At 35.8% G+C, this 18,722-nt stretch overlaps 1 protein-coding gene across 6 annotated transcripts in view; it reads left to right on the top strand.

Annotated features, from left to right (window-relative positions):
• CAMKK2 (calcium/calmodulin dependent protein kinase kinase 2) overlaps positions 1–17,867 on the top strand; it is a 57,832-nt gene extending 39,965 nt beyond the window's left edge. For 5 of the 6 annotated variants that reach the window (XM_072415900.1, XM_072415896.1, XM_072415898.1 and 2 more), the window contains exons 9-16: positions 650–738; positions 1,597–1,796; positions 3,434–3,487; positions 4,573–4,646; positions 4,812–4,899; positions 5,274–5,402; positions 7,776–7,876; positions 11,998–17,867. In XM_072415900.1, coding sequence (XP_072272001.1) covers positions 650–738; positions 1,597–1,796; positions 3,434–3,487; positions 4,573–4,646; positions 4,812–4,899; positions 5,274–5,402; positions 7,776–7,876; positions 11,998–12,070 — 808 coding nt within the window. In that variant the 3' untranslated portion in view covers positions 12,071–17,867. Of the gene's footprint in view, positions 1–649; positions 739–1,596; positions 1,797–3,433; positions 3,488–4,572; positions 4,647–4,811; positions 4,900–5,273; positions 5,403–7,775; positions 7,877–9,721; positions 9,754–11,997 lie in introns of all 6 variants that reach the window. The other variant, XM_072415895.1, reaches the window with a different exon arrangement.
• The last annotated feature ends 855 nt before the right edge of the window (positions 17,868–18,722 follow it).

Raw genomic sequence — 18,722 nt, 5'->3', positions numbered from 1 at the left:
TACTAATACAAGTTTTTCATATTTGTTTGTTTTTAAAGAATCACAAAATAAATCAGTATTTTAATAATTTAATATTTTAATGCTGTGATATTCATTGGTGGGCACCTGAAAAGTCCTGACAAAACTAAAATTGGATTAAAATGTATATGCAAAGGATGTGGTGCCAATTAATAATACTCCCTTACTAATTTAATTGCATGGTTTTATAGCCACCCAACATCTGATCCGGTCAGATAGGAAGTGGGGATTTTTGGATTTCAAATTGATTAAAAAATGGGGTACATTTTTACTATGGAATGGGTTATTGTTTTGTTTCAATATATTTTGGACAGACAGGCAGCTATAATCATACTTCTTCATGCATACTGGCAGCTGGGTAAATCAGACCTTGGCCTAGCTCATTGTTCACTCTTCACTAGGAAGTGCAACTAATATGTATTTACAACTTGGAAGACACACAGTCTATTGAAGGGCCTAGAAAAAGTTCTAACAGCAGAAAAGGCTATGAGAAAGAAGTGGGGTACATTCACATCTTTCTCAATAAAGGTGCCGTGCTTTGGTCTCACTTGTTCTCCTGGCATGTAGCCTGCAAAAAATACCGTGTGTTCTGTACATTCCAGGATAATAGTTGCTTGTGGTTTTGTTTCAGGCCAGTGATGGATGTACCGACTACAAAGCCACTAACAGAAGATCAGGCCAGGTTCTACTTTCAGGACCTGATCAAAGGAATTGAGTACTGTGAGTTTGTTTGCTTTTTTTGTTAGTCTAAATAATTCTATTTCTTTTTCCTAGCTTTTTCATGTTCTTTCCAGTGAGTGTATGTACCATGAACAGACTTGTAATATATTGCAGCCTCGAAGTCCTTACATGTGGTGGTTTATTAATGTTCCTTTTTCAGTTTAATTTTCATTTATCACCTGATGATCCTGCCAGTAACACATATAATGTTTTACACTGACAACATTTAATCTCCGTAATGTAAAAATTAAAATACCCTGCTGTCATTCTAGGACAGGAAGTATGATTTGATACGGACAGGGAGGAGTTTTGTAGTACTAACACACAACTTAACAGCATTGTTTAAGGCGATACTGCAGTGCTAGGACACAGAAAAGCTCTTGGTTTTTGGCGACAGAAAGTATAGGTAACATATCAAACGTACAAAACAATTACAATGGTAACTTTACATAATGGTATTTTACATAAACTGTAGCTACTGCAGATTTATGTTGATCTCTAATACCAGAGCAGATGAAATGCTGAGACAGAAAGTTCACACAGAAAGGGGCTGTGATCTGCTAGGGAAATTGTAATAATACAAACTCCCATACTGCTCCTAATATTTTAGTACTTTACAGTGCCAAGATGACCTCAGCATTTTAATACTGCTGACAAAGAATTTATCTTCTATCACGTCTTTGAAGTGCATGTAATGTCATTTGTTTCTTGTTAATTAGTTTTATATATAATAAGGAAGGTTTAGATCCACTGACATTTTTTGTTGTTGTTGCCTGAGTGTTAATTTCTCCAACAAGTGCTTTTATTTCATATTGTTGTTGGCATGATCCATTCCTTAACACTGTAATGTCTTAACAGTGCATTATCAGAAAATTATACATCGTGATATCAAGCCATCCAATCTTTTAGTGGGGGAAGATGGACACATCAAGATTGCAGACTTTGGAGTTAGCAATCAGTTTGAGGGAACAGATGCGTTTTTATCTAACACGGTGGGAACACCGGCCTTCATGGCTCCAGAGACCCTGTCAGAGACGCGAAAAATATTTTCTGGAAAGGTAAACCTTTTGACAATATAAATTTTAAATAATATAAAATGAAAAAAGGGGCAAATCATTCTGGTGATAGTTATGTTGATTGAATTAAAATGCAACTAAAATGGTGTAGTAATGTTATCAGTCATACAGGAAAATATCAATTTAAACGTGAACCTGTGCTTTTACCTATGCAGAGAAAATGAACTGGTTCATTTTTGCCCTGACTCATATATCTTCCATACATATCTATTCATCCATCTGGAGTAATGCCCAGAGTGTTTAATCACTCCCCTCACATTTGGCAGCTCTCAGGCTAAGCGAATGACCATTCATACGTGATAAACATTGGTCTAAACAGAGTAATTAGCACTGTTTTTTCCAGCAGATAAACAGTGGGATAGGGAAGTGAAGGTAAGTATAAATAGTTGGAAATAGAGGGAGTTAATAAACATGTATCTATGGGAAAAGCTCAGGTTTAAAGAATGAACAAAAATACAATATATTGCAGCTTACTAGTCTTTTAATTTGGTGGCTACATTATTTTCCTTTTCAGGGTTTTCAGGTAATTGCATGTTTATTCAAGGAGGTAATTATGTAGGAGTAAAACTTGCATTATTTTTTGCTTCTGCAGCAGGCGGTTCTCATCTCCACTACAGGGTGGATGGAGCCTCAGTGCCATCCAGTACACTGAAATGATCATACAGTAGATTTACATTGAAAGAGAAAATGTAGTCAGGCCAGTAGGCTTAAAATGAGAAGGGGAGAGAGAGAGGAGGTTATCATCTTTTTTATTATCCTATAAGGAAAACAAGCAAATAACCCTTGCTTTGTGCATGGGGACCAAATTATTATTATTAATAATAAACAATACTTATATAGCGCCAACATATTGCACAGCGCTGTACATTAAATAGGTGGTTGAAGTAGTTGCAAATGACAGACAGATACAGACAGTGACACAGGAAGAGGAGAGGACCCTGCCCCAAAGAACTTACAATCTAAGAGACCAAAGGATGCCCCCAAATATTTTACCTGGAATACAGCTTTAAAACGAAAAAAGTAACAGTTGTTTTACCAGTGTTTTATTACTTGTAGTGTTTTTTAATCCTTTAATTTTACCACGTAAATATTTCATTTCTTAACATTAATATATTACAGGATTGAAACCTGTTTTTGTATAGTCCTAAAACTAGTTAAACCTTGTTTCTCCCATATCTTTACATCTCACCACCAAAATGGCTTCATACTCCTCTCTTACCAGAAATCTCATAGAATCCCATAGTTACCATGTGTCAGAAGCTAGTGGTATTTTAGGTGTGAAAAATAGCACTTATATACAAAATTTTGCAAAGATCTATAACTGACCCTGGAAAAAAATTGTAGTGGATGGAAAAACTCAAAAACAATTAAATGTCTTATCAATATAATGTAGGACGTATGCTTTAAGATGTTCCGTGTTTCATATCTCATATTGACCTTGCACTGCTACTTCTTTATTTAATATTTGCGGATAACTCACATGTATGCTTTGAGTAGGAGGTGTGGGGAAGTTTCCATGGATACAGAATCTTGTGATACAGTGTACTGTGCATGGCAGGTGTGTATTGTTAGCACATTCACACTTTAATTTTGTTACCTTTTATTTTATTTTTTTGCAGGCTTTGGATGTGTGGGCAATGGGAGTCACCCTGTACTGTTTTGTTTTCGGCCAGGTATGTTTGTTCATAAAGAGCTATCTGTGTCCTAATCAGACATCTTTAATTGCATTTTCTATTATTTATTTTTAGAACACTAAAAATATCTTTAGTAAGTTAATGACTGACTATTAAGATGCCCTAACTATTAACCTTATTTTAGCTTGGGTCCATTTGTGGAGTAATGGGTAGACTTTAAAAGAACTAAAAAATACAGGACTAGTTCACACAAGCAATACTGAGGTTGTAAATGGGTTCGGAGGGTACAATACAAAGCTGGGATTTCACCATACTTTGAAACCTGGTGGAATTGCCTGTTGCAGTCAGTATTTGTGTGAAGCTGTAGGGAAAGAACTGGCCGAACCGAGTTGGACGTTACCTCTGTGTGGAGAAAAACTAATTGTATTATTTCTGCTGGATTCCAAACTCTAACACCATTAGATGGCAGCCAGATCTAGAAGAGTTTCAAAAACCCTGTGGTATGACTTCAATCACACATGTTTGTTTATGTACTGAACAGATGGAAACTTATGTACTGGCATCAAACAGAGATTATCTGGGAAAATCCATATCTGGCTAATGCCTCCCTTCCCCCATTCCTTTCTGCAATACAAAATTCAAAGCAGAACTTTAGATCTGCATATGTTCATTCCATACATCAGTATATTATCAAATGGGAAAATTTATTTGGTAGGAAGATACCCTTTGGTTTATGAAAGGTGATCTTGAGATCGGCTCACTAGCAGTTGATGTATATTTATATCTAGAGGAGGTAGCCACCTTGCTTCTCTATGTATCTTATCTGTTGTTTGTTTAGTAGTTTTAGGTTACCTATTGTTCTTTTTTTAATGCAAAAATATTATTAAATATATTTTAACGAGAAATACACAATACAATATGTGGTAAAAGTAATAAATCCAATGATAAAACATATCGGACTATAAAATATCATGTATTTTACCTTTAGGTAACTTGAATGGTAACTGGAGTTTAAAAAGACATCACATGCTTAAATTCATGTCAAATCATTTGCATCTATTTGTAAATCACACATGGGCTACATGTTATACTGCTTAGTTTTTACTGACATCTTAATATTTCAGTGTCCATTTATGGATGAGAGGATTTTAGCACTTCACAGCAAGATAAAGAATCAGCCACTGGAGTTTCCAGACCAGTAAGTCACCAAAGAGTAAAAAAATTATAAGTTATACAAAGGATAAAAAGGATCAGATTGGTTGTTACAGGCAAAAAGATTAATTTCCACCAGCCTTTGTTACATAAGCCAGGATTATTGTACAGAAAAATTAAAACAGCAGCTTTTAATATCTTCTATTAACAGGCCAGAAATATCAGAGGACCTAAGGGATCTAATTATGAAGATGCTGGATAAAAACCCAGAGTCTAGGCTTACTGTACCTGATATAAAGGTAAGCTAAATGTTTTTCTGCATTTCCTAATTAAATGGGGGTTATTGAACATACATGTAAACCCATAGGACATCTATAGCCTGGAGAATATTACACTGAAAGTTCACACAAGTGTGCATATGAGCATGCCCATCCCTAATAATAATAACATCCCTAATAATTGTAATAATAATAATAACATCCCTAATAATACTTACCTAGTGCATGTTTTTTTAAGTACTACAAAAATGAAATGGAAAGGAAAGGTTTACATCGTAATCATACTTTTTTTTTGTATGTATATGTGACAAAAACAATTTAAAGCCTTATAGCTTTAGCTAAACAAATATGATATTAATGCAGTGTTTAACCACCTCATATTTTGTTACTTGAAGCTGCACCTGTGGGTCACTAAGCATGGAGCAGAGCCTCTACCAAGTGAAGATGACAATTGCACTCTGATAGAAGTCACTGAAGAAGAAGTGGAGAACTCAGTGAAGCACATCCCCAGCTTGGCTACAGTGGTATGTCTATAGACTGCTTTGTGCCATTACTGTTTGCATTGTCTTCCATTCTTTAGTAACTAGACTACACTGCACAGCATATTTGCTGTACAATTCATATCACATTGCAGGGATTAATAAATCACCAATAGAGAAAAATGTGGAGTTGTTGCCCATTGTGACCAATGAACCTCCTGGTTTTATTTGCAAAAAGAAAAAATGTTGTGCCATTGTTCACTATTCTCTGGATTACTCTAGGACTCATTTGCACATTCATATGTATACTCCTTGTGGATTAAGATTTCCCTACTACTTCCCTACCAAAAAGTTTCTTGAAATTTGAGCTACAATAGCTAACAACCCACTAATCCTCACATTACCAAAGGCCATTTTGGCAAATGTTATGTTGTTGTTTATGATGCTATCACTTGTTCGACAGTTCTAACAAACCAGTGATGATAGTATAGGGATGGCCACTTTCCCTGTATTACTGAACCTAATAAAACTCCCAAGTCTCCTATGAGTAGCTGAGTAATCTTTCACAGGAATATAATTTTTCTCCAATATTCTAATATCACTTTTATGTCTCTTCGAATACTGATTTATTTGTAGCAGCAACAATACCAGCTTTGTTCACTTTTCCCTCTCTCTATTCCTTAATGATAGAAAAAAAAGAACACCTAAGGAGCATGCACAGTATTGGAGTCTAGACAAAGCACACACAAACAGCAAACACAGAACAAGCTCAGCACCATTTTTTTTACAATTCAAATATAACATGCAATTTCGGCAATGGTTTCAGGCTTGTGGCCTTACCCACATGACATAGTGAAAAAATCATGTCCTCCATGCCTTCTATAAATATTGGCCACTGAATCTTAAACTCTTAGATGAAAGTAAGCATGTTGGGTTTATCATTTGAACATAGTAAAGGCTAACACGATTGTATTATTCTTTAATGTGTCTGAAACCTTTTAACATGTAGGCTGAATGTGTATATATATTTCATATAGTATATATAATATATTCCTTTTTTAATTTTGTGTCCTGCTGAAAAAAAATGCTGCACTGTTAATTACCTTCTTTGATGACATTTGCAGGAAATTTTTACTGAAGTGTTGATAGGTAACTGTAAAGGTCAATATGAAATGCACTTATTATTTCTGAGCGTGTCATAGCTGTGTAATATAAAGTGTCCTTCTGTTGCTTCTTATTCTACCTCATCACGTGGGAAGCTTTCTTTGGTTATACAAGTGAGTAATTACACGTTAAGGTTGGCCCTGGCTAGAATGCAGACTAGGTCATAAGTAGGTAGATGAGATTTCCGGCTTGACTTCAGACCTTGAACATTCATTAATTTTCAGGAGTGTCATATGCCTTGACTGTGCTGTGGTAAATTCCTTTAAATCTCACATGACTTTAAGACTCAGTAGAGATGTCATGGTTGGAGGATAGAACCAAAGTGCACAATGAGGGACACAGACATCAACCATTCCAGGAAACGTTTGATGCAGAAGAGTTACTTGAATGGAAGGGAAGTAGTAAGCAAGGGCCAATGAAAATGTTAAGTATACAGTACAATTTCTTTCTTTTAGGGAATTGTGTTGGCCGAATACTTGGGGAAATGACAGTCCTTTTAAACTAATTTAAATTATAAGTAAACCTTATCACTAAAATCTCACATTATCTTTACCTATTGATGTAATTTCAAGTTCATTTGAATTTTTTTAAAGCTTCAGTTCCATTAAAATAGTACCATGTTATCTTTCAATGAAGAATTGTATTCAGTAACTTCCACTTATAAGGTTTCTCTTCCTCCTTGTTGCTTTTCTGCCTTCCCACCTTGTCACAAGCAGTTGGGAGATATATTACACAGTGCTTAAGCGTCTAAATGTAAATTTTACATTTAAACATACATTGTAGTAGCCCATTAATGTCAGTGGCTGCTAATCCACAAAATATTTGGACCTGCACCACTTTTTCTTACACATTGAACCACAGTGCATAGGAGTATATTACTGAGTATTGCAGATCACTTCAATTCAGGTGTTTTGCTTTAATACATTGGGGCGTTGTTGAAAATAAATGGCATCACAAACAAAAGTACATTGTGGGAAGTGTAATCACAGCACATAGGTGTGAATGAGTCTTTAAGGTTCAGATCTACTTTATTATTAGATTATTGATAACCATTTATTGAACTGTGTATGTGTAATAAGATCCTGTACTTCATCATAGGCAGGCCACTATAGCAGCATTGTGTTTGTACAAAAGTAAGTATGTTTGTACATGTAGTATGTGGCATAATACCTGGCTTGACATGCTAATAGATTTGAAATTGATAAGACATGATATGTTTATTTAAACCTTTTGGAATGTTTATTATGTCCTCAGATATTGGTAAAAACGATGCTGCGGAAGCGATCTTTTGGAAATCCATTTGAAGGAGGCAAAAAAGAAGAAAGATCCTTGTCCTCCCCTGGAAATCTACAAACGTAAGTGCACCATCATTGTGTCCATTTTTTTTACATGTTGTTTCTAGTTCTACAGTAGCAGAGGCTGTAGGCAACCCATGTTGTAGCACCCTAACTTACACCCTTCTGCTGGGATAACTTCCTCTGCACAAAACATTTACTTGTTTTCTTGGTTCTAACCCTACTTAAAAAAAGCTTATACAGTTTATATAAAATTGTAATATTAGTTATTTGTACCTAATAGAAAAAAATGTGTATAAAACCTATGGTTACTAGGATATGGGCTACTGGTAAATCCAGCCCTGCATAAGCAGAACAAGATTGCGGCCAGTAAAGCTGCAGTTTTTGACTCACATAAACTTAACAGGTCAGGGGCTCAAAAAGTAGTGAAACATGAGGATGGTGGCTCTGGAACATGCACCTTTTGAAAGGAAGTCAGCAACGTTACAGTTGTATTTATTGGTTACTAACTGAAACAACACTCAAGCCCTGATACATGTTACAACCAATTTCTCATGTACTCCTGCAGGAACTTGGCAACAGCCTGGTATCACTTACTGCTTTTCCCACGCTTCAATAGATATCTTTGCCCAGCCATGGCATTTGTTGTTAGAATTAGCTGAAGAAAAATGTACATCTACTAATTCCGCGTTGACAGTTACATTTTCAAACTTATGATTTACTATTACACAAGTCATTATTGATTTCAAATGATTTGCTCAGCAAATACTTCCCTTTACAACAGTGGTAATATTGGCAGTTTTGGATTTCCTAATATCTAAACATACCTTTGCTTTTTACAAACGTGACTTAAGTAGTAGTACTAGGCAGTCAAGTAGCATGAAAATGTACATTCACTGTCTTTATGGTACCACATTGGTACTGCCATAGAAATATACCTCAAAACAAATAATAAATAGACTAAATCTGAAAGGCCCAATAAAATTATAAAAAATAAAAGGGTATTGCTTGCATACCAATAGCTTATAGAGCACCCCTCCTATATACATGGAACTATAGTGTTGACTAGAGTGTAAGTTATAAGTTTATCTAGTGAGGTTGGGATAATTATATCCGTATTCTCCCCACAAACATTATTCATACATGTACTGGATAGAAATCTCAACAATTTGGTGTGAAATATCTGGATAGCATGGATCATCAGATTGGTGGATCCTAAACTGCACTCTCATCCGCCCATCACACTTATATGCATATAAATTATGCTGCTGGCTGGGTAACAAAAAACTGAAAATTATTGGTGACAAAGAGGGTCACATCTATTCCTGGTGTCACATGACACATTTAAAGGTTTTTATATTGGATGTATAGTAGGAAGTGTTGCTTATCGTGTGGATACTAAAAGAAACTGTAGAAGTGAAGGTGTATCCACACATAAAAGTACGTAAAATTCTTCTCTATACATGGAAGGTTAGAAACCCCAATACCTGCAATTTCAAAGATGAGTGCTTGTTTTAAGCTCATGTTCTGCTTCTTGAGAATATGTCATAATTCAGTGTCTACCCTCTGGTTCATGTTACTATGAACATACCATAAATTACAACCAGTGTATGAGTATCTAGCCCAAAACAAGGACAGTCAGAAATATTCACAAAGTACTGGGCCATGTGGTAGCCAATAAGCTCATTTATAGAATGAGATCAGCAATAGCAACCTGCATTTCCTTTATGGCTGATGTACTTTGTACTTTGGCCTTCATTTATTGGACCCATTTATTACATCAGTAATAAGAAATTGGTACATGGAACATGTGTACATTATTTTTAATGGTGGGGACTGTACATTACTTATGAACCATTGTCAATTTTAATAGAGTGCTCAGATTTATTTCTTTTTTAATTCTAGAAAAAACAAATCAGGGAAATTATCAGCAAAAGGTAACCTGAGAAAAGCTTCAGAAGCAGTCTGTCTGCCCGCCTGATAGCATGTGCTCCTAACCAAACACAGCTTTGCATGATGTTCTCACACAGGACAGATAACGCCTGTCTATAGATAGTCATGTGACATGTAATGCTTCAGATAATTTGTGATCATGTACAACTAAAGCCCATGGGATACATTAGTGATGCCAAGCAGAGGGCTCCTGTGTCTAAAAGAAGATATTTGAACATAGGATAGACAGAGGTGTAAGGCTTTCAGATGTGCAATAAACTACAGTGATTTACTCCACTCCCATTGTACAAAGTAGGAGCAGATGGGAACTATTTTGTGCATGTGGTTGAGGTGGGGTTGCAGCACAGTTTCTGGCGGTTACATATTCTAGCCACGATTGTTTTTCCTCCTTTGGAGGGAGAAGGGCACCACAAACGCAAAAGCAACATTTTAGTTTGCCACTTGTGGGTGCAAAGCAGCAATTTCCTGAGCACCTGGGAGCGGTAAAACACATATATAAAGAAGGCCTAAGGAAAGTAAAAGGATGTCTTGTAATTGGTGTCAACCTTAAGGATCTTCTTCACTGTTCCAAAGATAATGCTGCATTTTATTTTCCTAAATGCCACTGAAGAACTAGATTGGTGTACTTTTCTGCCAGCTGTAAATGTAAAAGGAAATGCTACTTCTATGAGAATGGCCTATGGGGTCAATTCAGAACATTTGTTTCAGGTCCATGAATTATTCATAAACATGCAGGAGTAGGCCTTTAATTCACCTCATACATTTTACCACCTGGGAATTTAAGATTACTTTGTTTATATGCATACAGGAAAAGCGCTGTTTAAAAATAGAATCATGGAACCTGACAACAAACACTGATTGACCACATATTACTTACACCAGGCCAAGGTTTGACAACAGATTGAATGTCATCCAAGCTGACGCTAATATTACACTGAGAATGTCATGAACCTGAGTGATGTATTGGTTTAGGCTTTACATTGAGTACTGTTCTTGCAGTGGGAAATGTGAAAATCTTGTTTTGGGCAGAACTGATTTAATATTCTAATATTTCCTTCAAGTCAGGTCCAGGCTGGTAGTGTAAACAATTTGAAGTTTGCCAAAAGATTTGGTACACCTAAATGTATTTGATTACTGGTGTGCATTCTCCTGGATTGATCAGCCCTGTTTTAATATATTTTAATATCGCATCTTCTTTGTCTAGGCACAAAAACATTTTGTTGTGTAATCAGATTTGAAATGTTTCTGTTTTCATTAAAGAAGTCCTTAAATACAAAAGCAATTTAAAGGCAAAAAAGAATGAACTCAAAGAATCAATCAAAGGCAGCATAGAGACAAGTCAAATCAAACTATTTTCCCCGGAAAAACATGCAAGCTGAAAATGTTAGTTATTTTGTTGTCATGCCTACCCAGTGCCTTTAAAACTGAAATCCGGGGGAACTGAAAAACTATCTGTTTAATGGGGTTCCCCCAACATTAAAAGGGTTAAATAGTAAATGTTTTTATTCAGGGTACCATCAAAAGTACTTATAACTTATTGAGAGAGAGAGAGAGAGAGAGAGGGGCAATGGCTACAGGGTCAGCAATAGTAAATAAATGAATGTTTAACCCTTTTATTGCTCTACTGTATTCTGCATCCTATTTGCTCAGCTTTATTTTGAATAACTGTCCTCTTGGCTAAGAACTTATTGACATCAGTAGATAAACATTTATGTCACATTTTTAGAGGTAGCCTTCAGGTTTTTCTCAACTCAGTTTTCTTTGGAACTTTTTTCAGTCCAATGCCTATTCACATAACACCCATTTTTGCCAGAGAACCATACTTTGCTTATTTCTGCAATACATTATTATAAGTTAAAGATAGGGAATAAGAGCAAGTATACATTTATAGTCCTTTGTAGTTGTATTGGCTTTGCTTCTGGGTATAATGTTTTTTTACACTATACTTGGAATAAATGTTTAATTACTTACCCACTGGCTATGTGTAATATATTGTCTGAAATATCTTCTGATATATTCATTGCACTTATACAACTTGCTTCATAGTCTGCAACTAACTTGCTTGAAATGACTTTCAGTATCCGTTTTTCTCCCGTAGACTTCATCCAGAGTAAAGTTGTCATGGAATGCATGCATTTTATGTTTCACTTTATATACTGTGATAAATCCTGCTACATAAAAGTTGCATTTTGTACTGTGAGCTTTCTAACTTTGCCTGTAATTGACAGGATACAAGGCAGCGATGAAAGCCTGAGGGAGAACGAGTTACAAGAAGTAGGGGAGGATGAAGTCCTTTCCTGAGAAAAATTTTAAAAAGGTGCTGTGGTTTGGAATTACCATCTAAGACGGACGTGTGTATGCTAACACGACATGTATAAAAAGCAATGTGCATGCTATGTGATGAAGAACACCTTATGTTGCTGCATGCGCTCATGACCTTAATGTCCTGCCTTGGGTCGATAACTTGTTAAACTTAGCTATGGGCTCTCTCTTCCAGATGACTGCTGGAGATTGATCCAGGGATAGTGCTTGTATTGTACATATTACAAGAAAAAAAATCAAGTGGCTTGCAGCATGTCTTAACGATGCCAAATATGACATACAGTGTACATATCTAAGTCAGGACATTTACACAGAAATACATCCAATATAAAATGTCCTGAAATGTATGACATTTCATTATACTTTATGCCCCATCACAAGGCGTTACTGAATGGTCCAAGCTTGTCAGCTGACCTTAAAAAAGCTTAACTTTAAGGATAGTTTAAACACAACCAAAGTATTTGGTGTGCCATGAAAAGTTACTCTTATCAGATTTGATGGATGGCACGTGTCAGATATCAACTGTCCACCTTCTTGGAATTTTACCAATAGTATTTTTATATGGATCTAGCAGCAGTGTGGTTGTGCACTGTAACATATTTAATAATACATAATCTGCTGTCTATACTAATAAGGTATCGGCTCATTCCTTGTCTACTTTGTATATAAATTTATTATAAATGTTTACACTGCTCAGAGTAATTGCAAAAGAAGCTAATATATGACTTCTAGGACATACATTAATACAGCCAACTATCTGCGGTACAAGCAGTTCTGTGACAAATCCAGATTACCCTCAGTGGATATTCAGTTGCCACTATTATCCCAGGGCTGGAGAATGGCTGGTTCATTTGTACATGAGCATGAGATGTTCCCAGTGTAGGAATAGAAGTGCCAAACATCCCAAAACTGTACTGGTGAGCAGATATCTCTTACATACTGAAATAATCTAAAAGTACTGCAAAAGCAAGTGCTAGTGTTTATTTTTAACCCTACACAAGCAAACTGACAGCTGGAGTCTGATTGGTTGCCATAAGCGGTGCCTAAAAGTTTTGTTTATCTAACAATTTAAATTCAGTGAGCAGACTGTAAATTTGTCATGTATTTCCTGATCAGGAATAAGATATTTCTTTAAATGATCCGGGAAATATAGAAGAACCCAGTTTAGGTTTCAGGTAACATTTAGATATGTATGTGAAGCAGGATTTTGTACATAGACACAAAATGCAGAAGTGGGATTTTGGCCACTTAAATGGGTGATATGTGCTGTCAGATATACATTGACTTCCACTACTCTCCAGTCTTCTGAAAAAAGCTTCTAGTGAGGCATATCCTCATCCTCAGGCTTCCCTGGTTCAAGCCATGTCATTGTGCTTTTTACACAGCAACAAATTGTACAGCGTCTTCCCTGTGAAGAGGATCCTACAGTGCTTGGTGCCTCCCATACAGAAGGGGAGTGAATGCACTACAATCACAAAAGGTCTTAGGCTTGTGTCTTCTGGCATGTGAAGGGTTATCCTACAGATGTGTAGGAGAATATTCTCTCTCTTTAGGGACATTTCATACTCAAGCTCTTGGAAGGCAGTGTTGGTACAGATATGATCAGCACAGAATTAAGAAATAAGTGGAACTAAGAGTGCAAAATCTGCTGTGGTGGTATATGCCTAACCAAAGTTTAGGAAAACTCTAGATCATACTATCCACAATTACATCTTCTCAGGACACTTCATGGTTAGCCATGTGAGCAGAAGCTTCATTTATAAAAATGACCAAAGGAAAATGGTTGGCATAGCAAGATTTATAACATACACAGTAAAAAAAAAAGGCAACAGGAGATGTGGTTGGTTGCTGTTTGCACCTCCATGTTTCCTGCCTGCCATTGTTATCATGTGATTCAAGTAACGTTCTAGTATTCATAGCATGATTTTATTGCATGGTTCTCTGCAGAGTGAACAAATCTGCATGCTTGTATTTAGGTAATTGCAATGTACAAGTTGTCAAAAACTCAGATATGATTTGTCAGATTTGCCTGTTTTTTGTTGATCAACTCACTCAACTCCATTGCCAGGGTTAGCGTTTTCTTTCTATATTTAGGAGTAAATTTTTCTCCAACCGAGCAGAGCTTTTGGTGTAGAACTTACAGATGAGTTAATATCACCTAAGACAACCCAACAGTAGTGTGCCCTGCCAGCCTGGAGTGGTTCATGTAATGTACTTACCTGTCAAACTCGCCTTCAGCTGGGGGCTCTATTACAAGTGATCACTCAGTTCTATTCGTATGTTTAAAAAGAATTAGAAGAACTGTGATATCATTTTATGTCCAATCTTAATGATACCAATATTGTCAAAAGATTCACAATTACACTTTGTTTCTATTCATATGTATGTTGTACATATTTTCCTTCACACACCCGCTATATTTGTGTTTCATTTCTCAGATAAATATATTTTTCAGCCTTCCACAAAATGGACACAGGCTATTACTAAATAATAAGGTGTATTCAGTGAATATTGCAGTCACCTATTGAAATCAGTACATTTTTGTAAATCTTTTTTTTCTGATTGGTTGTTTGATTGACTGAACTTTACACTACCATAGATGTTTGTACACATTTTTAACGTGATACTTATGATGTTTTTGTATGGTTTCATGTTTAGATAAAGCCAGTATCAGTAGTGATGCAGTAAGTTGTGTAAAAAAACCGACTTTTGCTGTATAAGCACATCTACCTCCAAGACATTTAAAATCTTTCAGTACTAGCACTGAGTTCTCATTCATTGTAGGTGAATAGCCCAAAAGGGAATATATTGCCAAAAACAATTTGTTAGAAGTTGACTTCCAAAGGTAGCTGAGGAATAACCATTTAAAGTGGTATAAAAAAATAATATGAAAATATGAGTAGTGTAGAACTGGGGGGGTCAAACTCTGGTCACAAGCCAAATCTGGCCCGCAAAGTCCTTTTTTGGCCCCCAAAGCAATCCTAAAAATGAATTGCAGCTGGCCCGCCGCTACTACGATTCCCGGAATCACTCACGTCTATTAACCAGCGGCCTCCCTGCCTATACGTGGCCCCGTATTGGACTGTTTTCTTGACTTAGGGAATTATAGTAGCGGTGCTATTTCAGTTTCAAGTTTGGCCCGCAACTTTATCTAAGTTTTTAATTTTGGCCCACTGTGTATATGAGTTTGACAGCCCTGGTGTAAATGGATGGATGGATATGTTTTTCCTTGTAACTAGTCAGAGATAAAAGGTTTTAATGTGTGTTAGAAGATGGTACAGCACAGAAAAATCAAGTTTTGTACATTTCATATGCAGTGTATTTTCATCCCACAGTTTATTTAACTGCCGTGGAATAATAAAGAGTAGAACGAGACTGACAGCCTTGAGGCTGCTGACATCACATCCAAGATGGTGGCACGTAGCAGCTTAGTTGGGGCATTTGGTTGTCTATACATGGGAGTTTTTTTAAAGGTAAATTACACATATAAAGTACATTAAATCCACATTTATGTTGAAATAATTGCTCTTGCAACATCATCTCGTAGAAAATTTTATGTAAAAGGGTATACTTCTTTAAACCTAATTTTTGTTAGGCAACATCATATGCAATGTTTCCCTGTTATCAGTGACAATAATCCTTCCTACATTTTCATGCATATTAGATAATATATTGCCTACAAACTGTTTTGGCAAATTACTAAATTAAAATTAGATATTTCTCTATAACATATACAAATATATCCTTTATCATTATTCTAACTGCTCTTTTATTGTCTGTCATTTAATTATGCATTTTTAGGAAATGAAAGATGTGGCATTACAGGGAGAATTATTCTTTCCATACTGCCTTGGTTAATTGGTTATCTTTACTATCACACTCACAAGTTCATGGTCATACATGGAGGCTGGAGAAGGAGATTTTGTTCACTTGTTGGCAATACACCTAGAGCCAGTGATGCGATTAACAGACCACTGTAACTATTCCATCAACCTATATATAATGGTGTCTATTATTTCTGCACAAATAAGGGCAATATTGTCTTTGCCAAAATCCAGATGTGGAGATCAGCCAACATGATTCTTTTATAACTGATCTGAACTGGCAGTCTTACTATTCAATGTTACTTAAGAAAAATTAAGTTGTTGCCAAAAGTAAACAGATCCCACGGTTGAGAATTATTAAGCTGAGTAAAATAGGGACCTAATGTCAGTTATTAATCATGTCCGGAATCAATGGATCCTGTGCATTTTCTTGTTCTTCACCTGGCTAGATCATCTCCCTTTCTTTTATTTCCTAGTACAGGTTACAGTAAAACAAAAACGTTTGCTATGGGACAGCACCACACATACACATTTGACATACTACTTCTTCCACTTCAGTCTTCAGTACTTCTGTCTTGGCAGAGGTCTCTGATGAGCTGGTATTACTAAATATGGAACTAGGCTTCCATCTCATGATTATTGTTAAAACATTCAAAGGTCAGAAACCTATCCACTTATGGAATGTCATGCAGTGTAGAAGAGTTGGGGGTCTCCCTGGTCAGAAGACCTGCCAATTAGTTGTTCCTCCTGTGCTAAACTACGATGCTGCTAAATGTGTTTGGCTTTTATCAGAGTAAAGCAATATTCATCCAACCATGAATCTTCTCTTTTTATGGTTGGTCAAAGAGGTTTCTGAGTGGGAAGACTTTTAGTGGTCCGGTAATATACATTGCCATCAGCATCATACATAGTATTGATTTCTGGGAATAAAGCTGCATTCCATATAACAGAAGAGACATAACAACTGAGTGCAAAAGATATATACATTTCAAGTGAAAGCCCCATAAAATAACAGGGCTCATTGATCATTAGCAGAATGCCATTAAATGTTAACATTTCACAAGTCATTTCGTACTGGCTGGTAATGAGCAGTACCATCCTTTAAGTATCTGGCCCAAACTGAGTGCAGAGCTAATCATGGCTTTACTATACAGAACCATTAACCCTTCCAGTGCCAGGGTCCTGCAAAACTTTGTATTTTTGCAGGAAAGAAATACATCAATGGCACATCATTTCTAGCCATTTACAGATTTTGTGATTTTCTAGATTAATAATTACAAAACATTTTGTACCAGGAAATTGCTCCTTTGACCTTGAGCACATATTACTCCTATTTACAGATAAGATTTTTGGTGTATTGTGCGTTTTTTGGCCAATAGCCAAAGATTATACTTATGACATCTGGAAAACCCTGCTTTTCTGGTTAATATATTTTACAAAAAAAAAAAAAAAAAACTTGGGGGAAAAAAAAGCATTAATAAAGGGATGAATAATATAAAAACCTTTCATATTAGTAAATATATTCTAGCTGTTGTATTGAAGTATGGTTATGACATTTGGAGATTTCAAAATATGTACTTTCATAAACATTTGTTATTGCATGGAAAAATAACCTGCAGAGATGTATTTAGGGTATAAAGCCCACCACTAGCTGCTAAAATATCTATTTACTTACATGTTTTCTATATGCTTTTTGTATGGGTTGCACCACTGTTTTCGGACTATGAGATATTGAATACGATTTTGCACCATGTGTTACATGCTGATGTGGTTGTAGGTGTCTACAGTTCAGTTGAAGCTGTATACATTTTTCAATATAATAGACTAGCTTTTTTATTGATTTAAATTTATGCTTGCATTATGCTTATCTTTTACTATGCATTTCATTTTACCAAGTTCCATGTTTAAATACTGTGTATTTATCACTATTAAAATAAAACAACCAAACTTTGTTTTGACTAGCAAGTTTTTTGTTGTTTTTTTATTTTTTTGCTCGGCTAGCAATGTTACTTTTGTATATTAGAACCATGGTGGCATTAATGTACAGGTAAAATCAAGCCTATTCATATAAATAACAGTTAATATGTCTGAGACATCCACAGGTTCTACGAAATCCTAAAACTCAATCTGCTCTATTAGATTAGTAACAAATAATTCCTAAAGCTCAGAATGCCTCTTTGTGCCTCACTACTGATTCATAGCCAAAATGAGCATCCTTAGTACGCAACAAGAAGGCACAGAAATGCAAAGGTAAGCCTGACCTTAACTTCAGGAAATAGACATCTGTTTATAAGGCAGGGAATCCTACATTCAGCAAACATTACCTGGCAGAGACTCTTTTAAGTGCAAGTTTTCAGTAGTAGTGATTGAGTTTCTACAAGAGCATGCGTGCTGAATGTCAGATTTCCTTCTTTATGAATAAACCCCTTATTATTTGTACAATAAGGAGCCCCGGGATTAGAAGCTTTTATTGTACTCCACAATGTATACAGCAGTACACACAGATAACTCTTCAGTGCTTTATTTATAAAATAGAATCAGACATTCCCTCATGAGAATCATCCAGATCCATGTGTTTCAATGGCAGAAATTGATTCCCACCATGTCAGAATGTTAGATTCCCTGTTTTATAAAGAAAGCCCAAGTGTGCACCAAGTACTTATGTGTTCCTCTCCTAAATTTCAATGGCTAGTGAACATTTTTGACTGAATATTAAGGATTATTATTATTATTATTAAGGGAATTAGATTTTAGACTTATCTGACAATAGATACAGAAAATTATTCAATTTTAGCCAATAAAAATTA

The sequence above is a fragment of the Pyxicephalus adspersus genome, chromosome 6 (assembly GCF_032062135.1).
Source record: "Pyxicephalus adspersus chromosome 6, UCB_Pads_2.0, whole genome shotgun sequence".
Taxonomy (NCBI): Eukaryota; Metazoa; Chordata; class Amphibia; order Anura; family Pyxicephalidae; genus Pyxicephalus; species Pyxicephalus adspersus.
Note: the sequence above shows the minus strand (reverse complement) of the source record. Positions and strands in the feature narration are given on the sequence as shown.